Source organism: Misgurnus anguillicaudatus, chromosome 10, assembly GCF_027580225.2.
Source record: "Misgurnus anguillicaudatus chromosome 10, ASM2758022v2, whole genome shotgun sequence".
Classification (NCBI taxonomy): Eukaryota; Metazoa; Chordata; class Actinopteri; order Cypriniformes; family Cobitidae; genus Misgurnus; species Misgurnus anguillicaudatus.
Window position 1 is genome coordinate 27698311 of NC_073346.2, and position 18178 is coordinate 27716488.

At 37.4% G+C, this 18178-nt stretch overlaps 1 protein-coding gene and 1 long non-coding RNA gene across 3 annotated transcripts in view; one reads left to right on the top strand and one right to left on the bottom strand.

Moving 5' to 3' along the window:
• fhl3a (four and a half LIM domains 3a) overlaps nucleotides 1-18178 on the top strand; it is a 45975-nt gene that overhangs the window by 16505 nt on the left and 11292 nt on the right. The window contains exon 2 of the mRNA XM_073872283.1: nucleotides 15440-15626. Coding sequence (XP_073728384.1) covers nucleotides 15471-15626 — 156 coding nt within the window. The 5' untranslated portion in view covers nucleotides 15440-15470. The remainder of the gene's footprint in view (nucleotides 1-15439; nucleotides 15627-18178) is intronic.
• Nucleotides 3919-15563, bottom strand: LOC129448506 (uncharacterized). 2 transcript variants are annotated; one of them, XR_012371587.1, is made up of 3 exons: nucleotides 15424-15563; nucleotides 9177-9278; nucleotides 3919-5087 (listed from the first exon to the last, which is right to left on the bottom strand). It is a non-coding gene; the product is annotated as an uncharacterized lncRNA (long non-coding RNA). The 2 variants fall into 2 exon arrangements; XR_008645758.2 differs by lacking the exon at nucleotides 15424-15563 and adding an exon at nucleotides 10717-10759.

Sequence of the window (18178 nt, forward strand, 5' to 3'; positions counted from 1 at the left end):
GTAACACAGGCTGTCTAGTGTTCAAAACATTGCATTGTGCATTCACATCTTTAAAGACATCTTGCACTTGCACAATCATTGTTTCAAAACACAAATTTACTGTGAAATACCATGGAAACATAACTATAGATCACCCACACACAAGCAACTGATAGTTTCACTAAGTCATTGTTTGTACAATCATTAAATATTGTAGAACAAAATTGGTGATACAGATTTCATTATGGTACATGTAGAGCAAATACATATCTGTAAAAGTTCTGCAGTAGTACGACAGACACATTGGAATCATTGAACAAAGTTTGTAATGTATTGATGAAAACACTACAGTACAATCACAACATAGGTCACATCATTTCACAATCTGCACTCAATCATCAGTAACAAGTTGGCAGAATTGGACAAGCAATTACAAGGGCCTGCATCTATACAGTACAGTGATAATTGGTTCATGCTCCATGCTTATTGGTTACAATGAACCTCATTATCTTGAAACTTTCATGATTTTCAGTAAACATGGAAGATTCTTTGTCTGTTTCCATACAACTATTACGAATAATGCAACAGTTACTTATCATTTTGGGCAGTTGTATTGATTGATAGTTAGATCATTGTAAGAAAATGAATAGACACTTTTTTGAAATGTGATGTGTGAATAGCCTTTTGAAACAGTAGTACTTTGATGTTAAGTTGTGTCATATTGAACATGTGATTTTGGTTGAATGAACAAATGATCCAAGTTTTATGTGTATTGTATCCAAGCAATTGAGAAAAGAGTTAAGAGTTTTGAAAAATGTGCATTTTGATCTTTGGTTGTGAGTTTTGTGTCTAGAGTTGTGAAAAATGACATCAATGTTCTGAAAATAGTAGCAAAGTGATTGTAAAAAACTGTAAGAGAGTTTTACATGAAATTCTAGTTACCTAGGCCTCGGTAACTAATCTGTCTAATCTAGAATTCAACAAGTGATTTGGCAGACACTACCAATGTGGATTACAATGCAGCCTAGCTATATATTTTTTCCAGTATATGCATTCTCTTGGAATAAACTAGTACTAGTTGATTTTCAGGGGCGTGTGTTTGTGCCGTCATTTAATCATTTGACACCCACACTAACCATGGGTTGAAAGGGCAAACCTGCATGCTATGCTCAATCTCCCTTACTAGCAATTATTCTGTCCATTTGAAATAATTAGTCATGTTGAAGAAGCAGCAGTGTGCTTGAAAAGTTTCCAGGATCAGTATTAAAAGACATTTGGCGGCTAAAATATCTCTGCTACTATATGTTGAAAACCACCAGTGAAATTAAGAAGCCCACCCTTAGCCTAAGGAAATGGTTTACAAATGCCCCTTGTGTTTGCCAGACCACCTCTCAGTGCCTTTATTTTCTACCCTGCATGAAGAAGACCGAGTCCAGACATCTTGACGTGCAGCATTGCCAAACCTCTGCACTGCTCAGCTCTAATCGCAGGGCTACTCTTGAAATACACATTGTAGAGCATATGCATCCCAAATCCACACTTCACATTTGATAGCTGTTCAGCTCAACGTCTTACTCAAGTCTACGTAATAGACTTTCGATGAAAACAAGATTTAGGAAAGAAAATTCAAAATTCTGGACATCCATGGTTTGCAAGTAATGGCCGTTTCTTTACCTCAATTTATCATATACCTCATTTTTCCTATCACCTTTCATCACCTCATAGATGTACGTGTTAAATTCACATTATCTTTGGATCAAGCGATTTAAGTTTATAGTTATCAAACTTCAAAGTAAAGCCTTGTTCAGTTACACAGAGGTTGATGACACAAGGAGGACAGTGACGGCAATGACCATGTTTGGTCATAAATTCTACTGTGTAGTTACTGGGAAACAGAAGAGCGAGAAGGCTCGTGGGATTACAATTGCGTTTGTTTGTTCTGGGAGCAATAATACACTCGTTCTTTTTACTGTCTTACATTAGCCTCTGAACACCCCCCATCCATTTTTTGCTTCATTTTCTCCTTTTAATAGAACAAAGCTTTAGGTCTCCATGGTCTTCTTTATGTCTTTTTCTTTAAGCTCTCGGATTTGTCTTGGATTTCATTGTCTGATACAATTTAAACCATAGAAAGCTTCACATTTAAACCTTTTCTTTTCGTTCTAGTCCGCCCTTATACTGTCAGTTTCTATTTTTGTATTCTTTTGCCTCTGTGGTACTTACCAGCAAATACCACAAAAAAAGTGAAGAAAAGACAACCCTTCCTGCATTCTTCAGGCGGTGACTCTCCAAAACTTACTTTGGCACTCTGGAGTCAACTGCATACTTCTGTCAATAGAAAGCAGATGTTAAACTGTAACGTATGGCAGGTTTTTTCAGTCTCTCACTACACTGAAACAAATACAAAGGCGGGAACATTATTAACTACACTGTCAGAAAAATATGGTCAAACCTGGTCCAAGCTGTCACTGGGGCAGTACCCTTTAAAAAGGGTTCTAATATGTACAATTTAGGTACAAATATGCACTCATTGGTATCAATATGTATCCTTGAGGTACTAATATGCACTCATTAGTACCAATATGTACCTTTGAGGTATAATATGCACTAGTTGGTACCAATATGTATCCTTGAGGTACTAATATGCACTCATTGGAACCAATATGTACCTTTGAGGTATAATATGCACTAATTGGTGCCAATATGTATCCTTAGGTACTAATATGCACTCATTGGTACCAATATGTACCTTTGAGGTATAATATGCACTCCTTGGTACCAATATGTATCCTTAGGTACTAATATGCACTCATTGGTACCAATATGTACCTTTGAGGTATACCTTGGTACCAATATGTACCTTTGAGGTATAATAGGCACTCCTTGGTACTAATATGTATCCTTGAGGTACTAATATGCACTCCTTGGTACCAATATGTACCTTTGAGGTATATCTTGGTACCAATATGTACCTTTGAAGTATAATATGCACTCCTTGGTACCAATATGTATCCTAAGGTACTAATATGCACTCATTGGTACCAATATGTACCTTTGAGGTATAATATGCACTCCTTGGTACCTATATGTATCCTTGAGGTACTATGCAATCATTGGTACCAATATGTACCTTTGAGGTATACCTTGGAACCAATATGTACCTTTGAGGTATAATATGCACTCCTTGGTACCAATATGTATCCTTAGGTACTAATTTGCACTCATTGGTACCAATATGTACCTTTGAGGTATAATATGCACTCCTTGGTACCTATATGTATCCTTGAGGTACTAATATGCAATCATTGGTACCAATATGTACCTTTGAGGTATACCTTGGTACCAATATGTACCTTTGAGGTATAATATGCACTCCTTGGTACTAATATGTATCCTTGAGGTACTAATATGCACTCCTTGGTACCTATATGTATCCTTGAGGTACTAATATGCAATCATTGGTACCAGTATGTCCCTTCGAGGTATAACATGCACTTTTTGGTACCAGTATGTACCTTTGAGGTATAATATGCACTCCTTGGTACCAATATGTAGCCTTGAGACGGCACTTCCCTTTAAAATTCATGCACTTGATGGTAGAGTACATAAAGTGCATAGTTTATAGTATTTGGGAGTCTGGGACACAAGTGTTTAAGCTTTTTTATTACCAAGTTCCATGATAAAAATACACACAAAAACACAAGCTTACATTTAATAAGCGACCCAAACTACAGTATACCTGTGTAACAAAATATTTAATGAAAACTTGGGCTTTAGTAAGCAACTACTAAAACACCTTAGCGTCCACCTAGCAATGGTCAAGCAACTGAAAATAAAAAATTATTGCAATGCACTGGCAACATGATGGTGATTTTGCAAGCACCAGTCTTGTCCTTAGAAGCTATTTATAGCTGCAGCTTCAATGTAAAGGAACTGAGGATGATGGCTTTTGTTTTGTTTCTCCTTTTTTCTTCCTCTGGTTCACTGCCTCTTTCATACAGAGCAGTAATTTAGAATAAATCTCTTGTGTAATAGACGGTTTCTCTGTCCTCAGGGCCTTCAAAGCCCCTTCATTGCTAAAGCACTGATGCTTAAGCTAGCGCCACTGACACCACATTTGAGGCTTCGCTAATTGACTGTGCGCTTCTGTGTGTCCAGTTTAATGACAGCTGCGCCTTGAGCAAAAACGTCTTGCCGCAGACGGAGTCTGCCGTGTCAGACAACTAGACAGAGGCCGGTTTCGCTTTGAAGGCGCTATAAAGAAGAAACATTTTTTGTTAACCAAAAAACATTTCTTGTAAATTTTCTGTGAATGTTTAAAGTTCTTAATGCAACCACGCAACACAATTAAGAACCTTTCAGAAATCTTTATTTCGAAGAGTGTAGTATTAGCCTCTGCCTTAAATGATACCTTAAAGGCACATCAGTGGTTCAGGCCTGTGGTTTGGGCCTACATTCACACCTCTCTGCCGCTTAAAAGCCAGGAAAATGACATATGTGTTAATGTTAGCCCTTGCGGTAGGTGCTTATTAATGCTCATTGATGTTTACGAAGTGAACCTTCATCAGAACTCACTGTGCCATTCTTGTGTAGCAGATGGTTGTGTTTTAACGGCTCAGTGGGAATGACACGTTAGACCTGGTGTATGTCTGCACCTCAAGCCTGTTCTCATCCCACAACTTTTATACATTACTTTAAAATAAAACCCAAACTGGTAGGGTAACAGCCAGGACTATCAACTCTTACGTCAATGGGCTAATAAGATCTTTGCAGTTTTGCTGTGCTTAATAGATTTTAGCTATTTAATCCAAGACAGGGTAAACTGTACTCTTTGAAAATTTAGGATACATTTATTCAGTATGTGCATCCCTGAGAATCAAACCCTTAACGTTTGCTCTGCTAACACAATGCTTTTCCAACTAAGGCACAGGAACAGCTGGTTGTAGAGGTGGTTGTTGATGTCAGGCTTACATAAGATGTTGTTGTTTAGCAAAACAGTTGAGATAATTTAATGACACTCATTCTGAAGGCTGATGGTGGTTATTGACATCTCTTTCACAATCGTGGGTTACTTCAGGGAATGTGCATGTAGACCCTTAACAATGGACCTGTAATACACAAGAGAAAATGTATAGGATTTCAGCCCCTATAGCCTGTAATCAAACTTGTGATCAAAACATCCTCTGCTGGGATCGTAAACAGAAATTACACAAGCAACCAAAAGGCAAGGTATAGCATCTACATATACATAATGTGACGCATCAATAAAAATGCATTCAATGAGACAACAGCAAGATGGAGGTCTGTGGATTGCAATGAATTAATCAAAACATAATGCAATTAATTAGATAAAAATAAAAAATTTATTGAGAGCCAGTGGGATAGAGATTGTCTGTCTTATATCTTATGCATCAAGTACTTAAAGAGGATGTGTGAATGAACAAGATTTGTTTTTGAATGCTATCTCATCTTCATCGGCAATTGCCTCTCTGCTTCCTCTGATAAGGCTCGCTCGCCCTTTCTTCACTCTCTCTCTCTCTCTCTCTCTGTCTTTTGCCTTATCTGATGCAGCAAGAGCCGGTCCTAAAAGCCAACGGCAAGTGCACGTGTCCATATGTTAATGCCTTTTTTCTACAGTAAGAACTTTAACAGCCATTAGTGTGTCTTGTCAGGCAGACAGAGTCCTGATCTCAACTCTGGAACCCTTCGGCTCTTCATTTTATCACTTCAGTCAAGTGCATCTGACCTCGTAAATTCAAAGTAGATTTAATATAATAGTCTTCAAGTCTCCACTTGTCATTTTATTACAGCATTACTTCAACACAAACACTTTATTAAAAAAATCCTATGCAGCTGGATAAAACACGTTTAAGTACAGGGATAAAGAAATTAGATTGAAAAAAAACAAGGAAAGTTTCATGGTTGTGCAACAAATGTCAGGAAAGAGAAATGAAAAGTAATGGTTTGATGCTTGTGCAAGATTTCTTCAGAGAGTATACTGCTGAAAATGTATCAATTAACCCTTTCCTTACATCGGCAAGCATTGACATTCAATCCTTGCTACATTTACATTTATGCATTTATGAGAAAATGTTTCAGTAAGTGTTAGCAGTCAGAGAAAATGTTTCAGTAAGAAAATGTTTCAGTAAGTGTTAGCATGCAACAGGAGGTCAAAATACATATAAGCATGGCATTTGTGCCTCTAATTTTAGGGGGGGGGGGGGAAGCATCCTATTCACAGAAATGTGTGTCAAATATTCCACAGTTTATTTTTGATTGCGGAAAACATGATTTTATACATTTTATATTCCTTGGCATCATATAGTATAAAATACAGTAGTGTCTGACTGACAATAAATCTCATGAGTTATTGGTCTGCCTGGAGATGATTTAGCAGCAGGCTGGTCACAGTGTGCTGCTGTCTGCTTAACCATATGCTGAGGTTACTCGCCAGTTTAATTTAAAGTATTTTAGAGATCGATGGGATCGTACCCAACCTTCCTTAACAATGACACATACTTACAACTCTTTTATCATTCTCAAAGACAAAGATGATTACATACATATTTGTCACCCAGAAATCCTGGCATCCTCTGTCAGACAGAATCCACGCTATTTTATTTTCCACAGTCAGATAAGTATATGTCATTACACATTAAATCATTGAATTTGGGATGTTGTCTAAGCGTAACTGTGAGGTGGCATACAGCCATTGCCTCCTGTCGCCCAGGCAGACGCTTGACAGGCCGATCTCTGGCTGGACCCCAGAAACAGGAAGAGCCGGGGTCAGTTTCCCAGCGGGAGGCACAGCCGGCCCGTTTTAAGTGAAGCGGAGCGTGATGGGAGTTTGCTCTGAGGATTACTGTTGTCTGTGAATCTGCAGAGGGACCAGGGTCTGCGCGAACATGCTGCCACGGCGTTGTGGACCCGCTCCCCTTCGTTCTGGGCTGGCCTCAGTGAAGTTAGACAAACATGCCATTGTGGCCTTGTCATTCCCCAAGAATCTCACAGACCGTTCCGAGAAGGACTGCCATATCCTTCAGACAGAGATAGACGCAGAAGGCGACGAGATAGCTGCTTTGAAATATTTAAAAGTTTGGCCTATGCCCACTAAAACCCTCTGATGATTGTCCCATGGCAGTGACATTGTACAGACTAGATAACATAAGCAGAGCTAATAGGTCATAGTCCTTGTGGGTTAAAGATGTCTAATAAAACACAATCTTACTCAGATGTTTAGTATTTGACCTTCAATCTTACTTCCCATTACGATCCTCGACATAATATAGCTTTTGAGCTTTCTTTAATTCTGAGGAATAATTAATACATTTACATATCTCTCCTATTTTTTCCTGTTGTCATTTACCTGATATTATAAGACTTTGAGATAGAAATTAGTTAATTTGGGTCATTGATATGATTATTTAATGTGTCTATAATTTACACTTTATCACAATTTTAGTTTATTTTATTTTACCTGTAGTTTAATTAGTATTTTGTTTTATTTTCCTCCGTTTAATTCCCTTGAATTTTAGATACATTTTAGAAATTTTGTTATGAACTTATCCCAATTTATTCGCTTTTTTTTACTAATTACAAATTACTAATCTATATAAATTACAATGCTATTAAATGATCCCCATTCACACGGATCCAAGAAAACGACTAATACAAGGTATTATGCCCCGTTCACATTACAAGTGACACGCAGTGCCGAAGCGACATGATCCCTTTTTTTTGAATGGCATCATTTTAATGTCCAGCAATGCAACAAAGTTGAAAAACCTTCAACTGTATGCAAATGATGAACTATTTTTGGGAGCGACTGCCAATAGGAGTGATGCCAGTGGCGGATGGTGACTGCTCTTCTGAGGGGTGCAAATACATAATATTTGTTCGTAGTGTCATGTGTGTTGCTCGTGTTTTCAAAATATGTGTTTGTTGTGCCATGTGAACCATATCACGTGTTTTGTCAAAATAAGTGCCTGCTGCATACGCGTCAAAACCGTTTATGATTAGATAGATGCTCACGTTCACAAAATACACGCAAGACACTCCCTTAACAGTAAACTTTGAGTACGCATGAGATTATGCGAGTATCTGGCAAACGCGAGCGTCTCTTTTATCATAAACCCTTTAGATGCGTCTGCAGCAGGCACTTATTTTGACAAAACACGTGATGCACATAGGTTCACTCGACGCGCTGAACACATATTTTGAAATTACGAACCAAACACATGACGGGCTACATACATGTTGTGACGAACTTCACATCGTGCCGGCCGCCACTGAGTGATGCGTAGAGTTCATGTCATCCATCTTTTGTCAGTTACTGCAGTGGACGGGTACTCATTTGTTTATAATAACAAGAATTAGGAACGCCTCCTAGAGACCTTTTAAAAGTGAAGGGCAGCACACAGAGACAGTTGATGGTAGTGTGCACACAGAATATTATGCGTACCAAGAAAGTTGTTGGCGATGCCACGCGATGTCTAAACAGGTAATATGCATGTGCATAAAGTCAGCATTATAAAAATTCTCTGTGTAAACAACAAAAACAAGGTGTCATTTTTGAAAACGTTGAAACCCATTTTCTAAACTTTGTGTTGCCAGGTCCCCAAATAAACGGCCAAATGAATAAAAAGCTTCCTGTGTCTGGAGATGATGTCATGTAAACGGACCCTTAATAAATGTAATATCCCACCCTTTAGAATTGCCAGGACCCGAACAGGAGGTTCCTTATGGATATGAAGGAAATACCCAACTAGCTGTCAGCCAAAGCCAGCTCTGGCTTTCTAAGTAGAGGGAGAAGTCTTTCTTCATTTTCTTCATTCAGCTTCTGGATCCAATCACTTCTAGACATACAGCCCTGGGGTCACAGATGACATCATACTCTCCACCTAAGAAGCCAGTCAAAACCCTAATGTAGCTTCTTTAATTTCGTGCTTCCATATGATGTTTAAGAAACTAAGTGTAGAAAGGGAATAAAAACAACCTCCGCCCCTGACAAATTAAGTATTTATATTCCGTCTGAGCTGGAACAATATTTCCCTCAATATTTCCCTCCTTACACTAAAGAGCTCAGCGCTACCTCATCTTTAATGCTTACCAGGAGGCATATGATGTTAGCATCTCCGCAGAGTCCAAAAAACACTTGTAGTCAAGAATGCAGAATTGTCATTGTTGACGTTACTCACTTAGGTGAATGATGAGACCTTCTAAACCCTGTTGGTGATCCTTTCTGGGGCCTGCGAGAAACATGTCCTATGTTTATGTATAATTTGAAATGTAGGAAATGCCTGCCAAACAAGAAAAAAAGAGATGCATAGGTCTGTCAACTTTCATTATAAACAGCATTTTTCCTCCATATACAGTACGATCATGAGGTGTTTATCAGACTTTGAGAAAAAATGCAACATTTAAGCTTTCCATTAGACTTTCCATTTTGAAATGGAACATTTATCTCTCTTATCTCCTGTTTAAGCCTTGTTTCAGCCTAACAAGTGTTTTGCTTTACAAGAACCATAAAGAGCAAAAAAAGCGAGTTAAGATGAAGCTGTGTGTTGGATCCCAGGTGTGTCACACCTGCACAAAATCAAACCTTTGGTCATAAAAACAGGATTCTAACTCTGCTGGATTCTAATAATACAAGCAAGCACCTGTGATGGTCATCAAAGCTGGTGCTGAAGTTGACATATCTACAGGAACAATGATACCCTTAATGAGGAAAGAGCGAGGTCATATTTCCTCAAACACAGGTCTCTAATGATGTGAACCCGGGGATACCCTTAGGCCACAGTGGCTTTAAACACCAAAACTTCAGAGTTATGAGTAGCATCCCGGGCAAAGATGCTTTCAGAGCACCTCTCGGCTAATGCTAAGCAGCATCAATATGATGGAAGTGTGTCAGCTGATTATTTATGACGCTTGGAAAGGTGTGTCGCACTTTTTATCTCCTTTCACACCCACAGTCATTTAAGCCCTTTTTTGTCTTGCCAGGAAAGATGAAACACAGTGGTTGATGTCTTTCATCTCCTATCCTGTGATTACACCCTCCCTTTGGCAGTGTGTAAGACAAGGAGCGCGAGTAGATTCATTATTTTAGCAGTGGCTGATTATTATTATTAGTAGTAGTAGTAGTAGTAGCCGGGTGGAAATTGATATACTAGGTTTGCCTTTGCCAGCGAGTCCTATCACTCCTTAGGCTTTTCTCCAACGCCTCCGTAATGTTTTGGCAATCTGATAGTGTTTCCTCAGCACTACAACAATATTATTTTATGATTTTGTGCGCTCACGGTAAGTTCAAGCTGGTTTTTTTACACTCTCAGAAGGAAATTGTCAAAAAAAATCACTAATACACTATGCACCTTTGATGTACTAATATGCACTTTTTGGTACCAATATGCACCTCTGAAGTACCAATATTAACTCTTTAGGTGCAAAGGTGTACTTTTTTAAAGGGTACTGCCCCAGTGACAGCTACGGACCATTTCTTGTCCATTACTTGTGCAGATCTGATGTAAGACAGGCACTACAAAATCAAAAACACAAACCTAGCTGTGTACTTCTGTGTGTATCTGTATTTGTTCTTAGAAATACTAGTGTTTACGTCACTTGCTGCTTTCTAAACATCCTCACTAGGTGGCCCATGCAACCACAGCATAAATGTTTACTTCACAAATATTTATGTGAACTTTCAACGGAATAAGACTTTTCCTGTTAAAAATATTGTCTTACCTAAGGCTTTAGCAGTCCTTTCACCTGTCACAGTGCTGTAGCTTGGGGGGGTGAGATTGAGAATGATGTTAACCAACAACAAACAATGGTCAAATATAGCTGCAAGCAGCAATGGCGGGCCCTCGCACGTTTTTTTACCGCTACACAGTGCGTCCGAGAAAACGATGCACGGTGGGCAAGGGCATCAAGTGGGTAAAATATCAGTGAGCTATTTAATGTTGTTTCTGAGCCATTTGGGGACTGTAGGTAAAAGAAACCCCACATTTTAGACAAACAGGTGCACTGGTGAGCCACTTAAGAGACACGCCTATGTCTGACCTTTTTGTCAACACTTAACAGCCGAAAACTCTGATGTGTGCAGAGATGTATAGTAACGAAGTAGAACTACTTCACTACTGTACTTAAGTACTAATAGGCAGTATCTGTACTCTACTGAAGTATTATTTTTTTCTCCTACTTCCACTTTTACTTCAGTACATATTTTCGATGAGTTTAATACTTTTACTCCAATACATTTTTTATGTGCTGCATAGTTACTCGTTACACTCAAATGTTACGAATAATTCCAAACCTACATTATCACTGCCGGAGCGGTGATACACATTAGAAACACACACAGATTGTGGTCTAAACCAATAGGAGATAGTGAAGAGCGGACCCCTCCCTCCCTCTCACTCACAAATATGAGCCGCGGTTGTGGACAAATGTGAAGTCGAGAGAGAACCAAAGTGCACGAGAGAGACCGATAGAGAGAGAGAATTCGCGAGAAAGGGCGAGTGTGCGCGAAAGAAGGAAACCTAAATACATTGAAACATCTTGTACCTTTACCTATTACCATTACATCGACTAATATTTTATTAATTCTGAATTTTCTATTGCCATATTAGTTAAATTAATCTGAACATTCCTGTCCTTGTACTCCTGCTACAGCCAAAGTAATTGTGAGTGTCCTTTAGCTTAAACATTTGAAATAATATAAACAATATTATATTCAAACTTTTGACTGTTTTCTTTAATAACTACATTACACAATACTTGTACTTTTACTTTCAGTACTTGAGTAGTATATTTTAAAATAAACTACTTGCAATACTTAAGTACAAAACATGTTTAATACTTCAGTACTTCCACTTAAGTGGTGTGCTCACTTTTTTGATAGAGCACTTGTACTTTTACTCAAGTCTGGGTCCCTAGTACTTTATACATCTCTGAATGTGTGTGCCAAATTTAAAGTTCAACTCAGCACGCCAAGAGCCTTAAACATGCCTGAAATTAAAGTAAAGTTTGACGCGTTGCCATGGGAACAGCGTTCGAGATGTCTAAAATTCCTTCGCAATTTATCATCTACAATGTCTCGGCATCATGTTGAGCACTTCTGGTGTCAATCGCATGAATCCCATACGAGGAGTATTTAAAGGTTCACAGCATGTAACTGTCAGCCTTAAATATGTGTAAAAATGAAAGTAAAGTTTGATGCATTGCCATGGGAACAGCGTTTGAGATATCAAAAATCCCTTCGCAATTTATCATCTACAATGTCTCGGCATCATGTTGACCACTTCTCGTGTCAATCGCATGAAAATCCTAGAAGGAGTATTTAAAAGTTAACTGTATAAAACTGAAAGGCTTAAATATGCCTTTAAAATGAAAGTAAAGTTTGACAGGTTGCCATGGGAACAGCGTTTGAGATATCAAAAATCCCTTCGCAATTTATCATCTACAGTGTCTCGGCATCATGTTGACCACTTCTCGTGTCAATCGCATGAAAATCCTAGAAGGAGTATTTAAAAGTTAACTGTATAAAACTGAAAGGCTTAAATATGCCTTTAAAATGAAAGTAAAGTTTGACGCGTTGCCATGGGAATACCGTTTGAGATATCAAAAATCCCTTCGCAATTTATCATCTACAATGTCTCGGCATCATGGTGACCACCTTTGGTGTCAATCGTATGAAAATCCTAGAAGGAGTATTTAAAAGAACATTGCATGGAACTTTCAAAAAAATCCAGCTTTGTGACTGACACACTTCCTGGCGCCTGCTGGTGGCGCTATACCCGGGAGTCACAATAGGCACATCGATGCGATCGGAATCTTTAGACGAACAAACATCCCGCATGGCATTACAATAAGACATTTTTTGCCTTAGATATTAGACACTTCCTGTTTCTCTGATTTCGCCACGACTTTGTCGGCTCGCCATGGCAGAACCGTTCGAGATATCAAAAATCCCTTCGCAATTTAGCAAGTCCAATGTCTCGACATCATGTTCACCACTTTTGGTGTCAATCGCATGATTCCTCTAGGAGGAGTATTCAAAAGTTCAACGCATGCATTTTTTAAACAATCCAAAATAGCTCACTTCCTGTTGGGCGGAGCTTAAATGTTAGAGGGCAAAAGTTGTTCGGGTCGATGAGATCTATATGCGTACCAACTCTCGTACATGTGCGTACATTTTTGCACGATCTGTGCCCCAATGTTTGTTTTTGCATTACAGGGGGCGCTACAGAGCTCCCTTGCCACGCCCGAGTTCCAGCCTTTGCCGGGTCCTAATGGCCGACGACTCTGACATCTCTGCCAATTTTCAAGAGTTTTTGAGTATGTTAAGGCCCCCAAATTGCCCCGAAACGTAAAAAAAAAAAAAAAAAAAAAAAAAATAATAAATCCGAGCAAAAACAATAGGGCTTCGCACCTACGGTGCAGGCCATTCTGGCCTGCTCCTCGGTGCTCGGGCCCTAACTAGCATGAATCTTCTGGTATTAACAACTGGGTGATTCTCACGAAAACTTGGTTTTAAAAATGTCAAGCATGAAAATGTAAAAATTGCTTAAATGTACTTTTTTTCCCACCAGAAATTGAAAAACAAAGTCTGGAGTAAATGGGAACATTAATTTAAAAACTTTTACTTATCATTTAACACTTTTTGTAACATAATTTAAAAAATTAGTCCTAAAAAATCTCATTACGTGGAATATGGATTTATGTGGAATAAATTACCTGCAACAATTAAGGAAAGCAAACATATTGTGCAATTCAAAAGAAGGTTTAAAATGTCTATATTAGAAAAGTATATAAATTAAGGTGAATATGGGACAAATATTTCATTTCCTCTTTAAGTGGTTGATCTGAACATCATATAGTTTGTTTCTTGCCATTATGTATATATTTAAATTATTATTTTTTATATTATATTGTGTGAGTTATTTTCAGATAAATGTACTTCAAATGATTAAGCTTTTTCTCAATAGGATAAATCATGATATTTTGCAAGAGTAAATAGTAGCTGTTTCAAAGCTAGTTGTGTAAAAGGGGAAGGTAAATATAAGCTATGCTTCTTCCTTCTCCTTTCTTGTTTTTTTTTTCATTTCTTTTGAACATGTTGAGATTTTTTATTTGTTCATTTTCTGTTATAATATGTTTGGTTACTAATGATCATGTTCTGAAGAAGAAAAAAAAGAAAAGAATAAAAAATTCATTCATTCATTCATTCATTCATTACCGCAACAGTCAGAAAACATCAACACTGACATATTTTCAAAATGACATGACAAACCTGAAAGAACATAATTTGGAGATTCTGCACATGCATTTAAAATCAAAGTATTATGCTTCTATTAATTAAATAAAAATTTAATAAGCGTCTGTTGTGGTAATGATAATCAAAATGTCGTGTAAGCATTCTGACAAGACAATATTTCAAATTAACTGTAAAAAATTATCTTACCTGGTAGCCATCTTGAAGTAACTGGTCCATGTGCTTGGTCTCTCAAAATCAAACTTTATTAAAATTCTGTATGTGTGCTTAAACTGTTCTCAAAAAGTGTTGCGGAGGATGAGAACATCAGGCATGGACACATCATTTTCCAAATTTTTCTTCATTATTATTATACATGAATATTCAGTAAATAAATTTTTCTGTCATCTAAAGTAGTCTAGCAAAACATCCATTTATTTTTTTCTTAATATTTTTGTGTTAATTTGATTAAATTACAACTTAACGCATGTTCAAACACAGCCGGACACATTGCGGTAATGAGAATTTCAGCAGAAAATTAGATAAAATGTACAATTATAAATTCTTATGTTGAAATCACACATTGTGCAAGGTAGAACACAGTATTGTGTTAATTCTGATGCTTTTTAATGTTACTATATTACACATTTTAAAGCTAAAATCATTAGTGCCGTGGTGTTTCAATGGTTTCGTGAGAATCACCCAACTACACCATACTGTATGTTGGTGACCAGCAATGCTGGACTTAACAGTGGCAAACTCCAGGAACTGGATAAATCCTATAATATATCAAAAAGCAAATTAATGGAAAACAGCCAAAAATTGTTTGTGACAAGTTGAACTGCACAGTAAATTCAGCTAAAGCTCGTATTCCCAAATATACTTCCATAAAAAATCATACTACATATGCCAAAGGTTAGTCTACCCTACTAAAAACGACCATCGTAAATGACGGTGATGGGGAACGGCATCCACTGAAGCTGTGCTATAGCTGCCACATCACATGCAGCATGGAAAATTGTGAGCTTACTAAGATTCCAGCTTCCTCCCTCTCATTTCCCAGCTATCATCACAGAGCTATAAAACTTAATAGACGTTTTGCTTTGTGCCTGTGGGAACAGTCTGTAAGTGTTTGTATGTCACTCTTTCTTCCCTTTCGTTTCTCTCTCTCTATCTTACTGTGATTGACAATTCACCTCGTGCGCTTCTGTGTTACAGGGAACAGACTTGGATCCGGATCATCATGAGCGAGCGTTTTGACTGTGACAACTGCAAGGAGTCTCTGTATGGCAGGAAGTACATCCAGGCAGAGGACAACCCTTACTGCATCCCTTGCTACGACAGCCTGTTTGCAAACACCTGTGATGAGTGCAAGGAGCTGATTGGTCACGATGCTAGAGTGAGTTGTGGTCATTAAAGGAACAGTACACCAAATAATAAAAACTCACCCTCGTGTCAATCCAAACATATAAAGATTGGATTGAGAATAATTTAAGAAGAGTTTGGTTCCAAAACGCAATAAATCTATTTTGACTCATTTCGGTAAAACAAGTGCCCGAGTGCCTCTCGCGTAAACTATTTGATTTTGATGGCTTACGTTTATTCCTCGCCACAGAAAACCACCACAGGTTTATCAATGCCATCAAAGTATTATTTTGTTTTTGTTTGTTTGTTGATCACGAAGTACAAAGTAGATGAGGAAAACTTGGATTCTGTGTATTCAACGCGCTGCCATTGTTGTTTACAATGCGTGGAATGGTGCGCTTTGATTTGTTAAGCAGATTTATTATTCTTCAGAGAAGGAGGAGTGGCGTTTATTGCGTTTTTGGAAAAAAGGGAGTAAAAATGACAGAATAACGGATATCGGATTTTGCGTAAAATTAAGAATTTACTTTTTAATACTGACCTGATTAAATACTGATTTAGGCGATAACAATAAAAAAAGAAAAATGGTGTTTATCGCGTTTTAGAACCAAACTCTTCAAGTATTTCTATGTGCACTTGAAAAATGTTATGGTGTTTAACGGATACCAACAAACTGGTCATACTGAATGGCCTGAGACCGGCATTAAACGGATTTGAAGCGAAAGTATTTGATGAACATATAATACGTGCCGAGAGCATTCGGTCAACATCACTATTTAATTTTTGATGAAGGTGGTGTTTAGCTGCTTTTGCATCTGAGCTCCTTTTTTGTTGATATGACTTATTGATCACATCATCTTTTACAGTGTGATAGGTTTAAAGATTTTTATTTCGCTTTCTCTCATTTATTTTTCGCTTTGGACAAAAGCATCTGCTAAATAAATAAACAAATGCACTTTAAATGTACACTGCAAAAAATGACTTTCTTACTTAGTATTTTTTTCTTGTTTTCAGTAGAAATATCTACAAATTCTTAAATCAGGATGTATTTTCTTGATAAGCAAAATTACCTAAAAAAATAAGTTTAGTTTTTAGACAGCCAACATACAATTCAAGTGAACTTGTGCCCAAAACAAGCAAAAATATCCTCCAATGGGGTGAGAAAAAAAATCCTGAAATAAGTTTACTTTTTTCTTAAAGGTGCAGTGTGTAAATTTTTGCGGCATCTAGTGGTGAGGTTGCAAACTGCAACCAACAGCTCATCTCACAGCTCACCCCTTGCCTTTGAGACGCATAGAGAAACAACGGTAGCCGACATAGGACAAACATGTCATTGTTGGAGACAACTTAATCAAAAAGTTTGTCTGTTAAGAGCTTCTGTAGAAATATGGCGGCACAAAATGGCGTCTTCCATGTAAGGGGACCCTCTGTGAATGTAGATAAAAACGTCTCATTCTAAGGTAATAAAAACATAACGGCTCATTATGAAAGGTCTTTATACACCCCTGATAATATAGTTTTGTATGTTATTTTGTCAAGAGATCCTTCTAAAAATTACACACTGCACCTTTAAACTAAAAACTAGACAAAAAAAGAAGAAAAAAAGAGAAAAAAATCTTGAAATAAGTTGACTTTTTTCTTAAACACTTAATTCAAGGTTAATTTTCTCACCCCATTGGCAGATATTGTTGCTCGTTTTAAACACAAATTCACTTAAATGTTATGTTTTTTTTGTCTAAAAACTAATAAGAAAGACATTTTTTGCAGTGTAAGCAGGGGCATGACTATATCATGATATTGATATCTGGGTTACATACAGTAAGAGAATAGTTTTTATGGGGTTTAATTTCACTCCTTTCCCAAAGCATGTAATAAAACGTATTCATTTTAAGAATATTGTTACAATTTCATACGGTAAAATATTGCTATAGTTTAAAATATTGCTATAGTTTAAAATATTGATGTTTTTGCTACTAATTAAGCTTTATTCATACAAAAAAGAGCGCTTAAATGTAATTCAACATATTCATTTTCGAATATCATTACACTATAATAATGTAAAATATGATATAATATCAAACAGTGATGTTTTCTCACCACTAAAGCACCATTCAGACCGCCAGCGACTTTTTCATTGTGTGTCGCCCATCTCTTTCAATGAGGTCGTTAGGAGGCATACCTTATTTAAGTATAAAGTTAACTTTTCTCAACTTTGTATCACCAGAAGTCGCCAAGCTTCTTTTGAAATACATGAGATCGCATTGCTCTACCACTGCTAGGTGCTGGCAGCCTGAATGGGGTTCAATTAAGATATTTGGGAGATTATCCATGCCGCTTTATTCTTACAACAAAAGAGGCATTTAAATATCATCTAACACACCTCAAAGGCAAATGTCAGGTTTAGAGGAGCATTTCACAGTGGCAGAAAAATTAAAGACTCAATTACATTTTGAAAACTTCTGTGCCTCAACCATATTATTTGATGTGGTTTTAGGCAAAAAGAGTCTGTTTAGTCAGTCTTTTGAGTGAAGTATTTATTGTACAATTAGAAATGTTATTTAACTCCAGTCTAGGCAATGTTCAAAA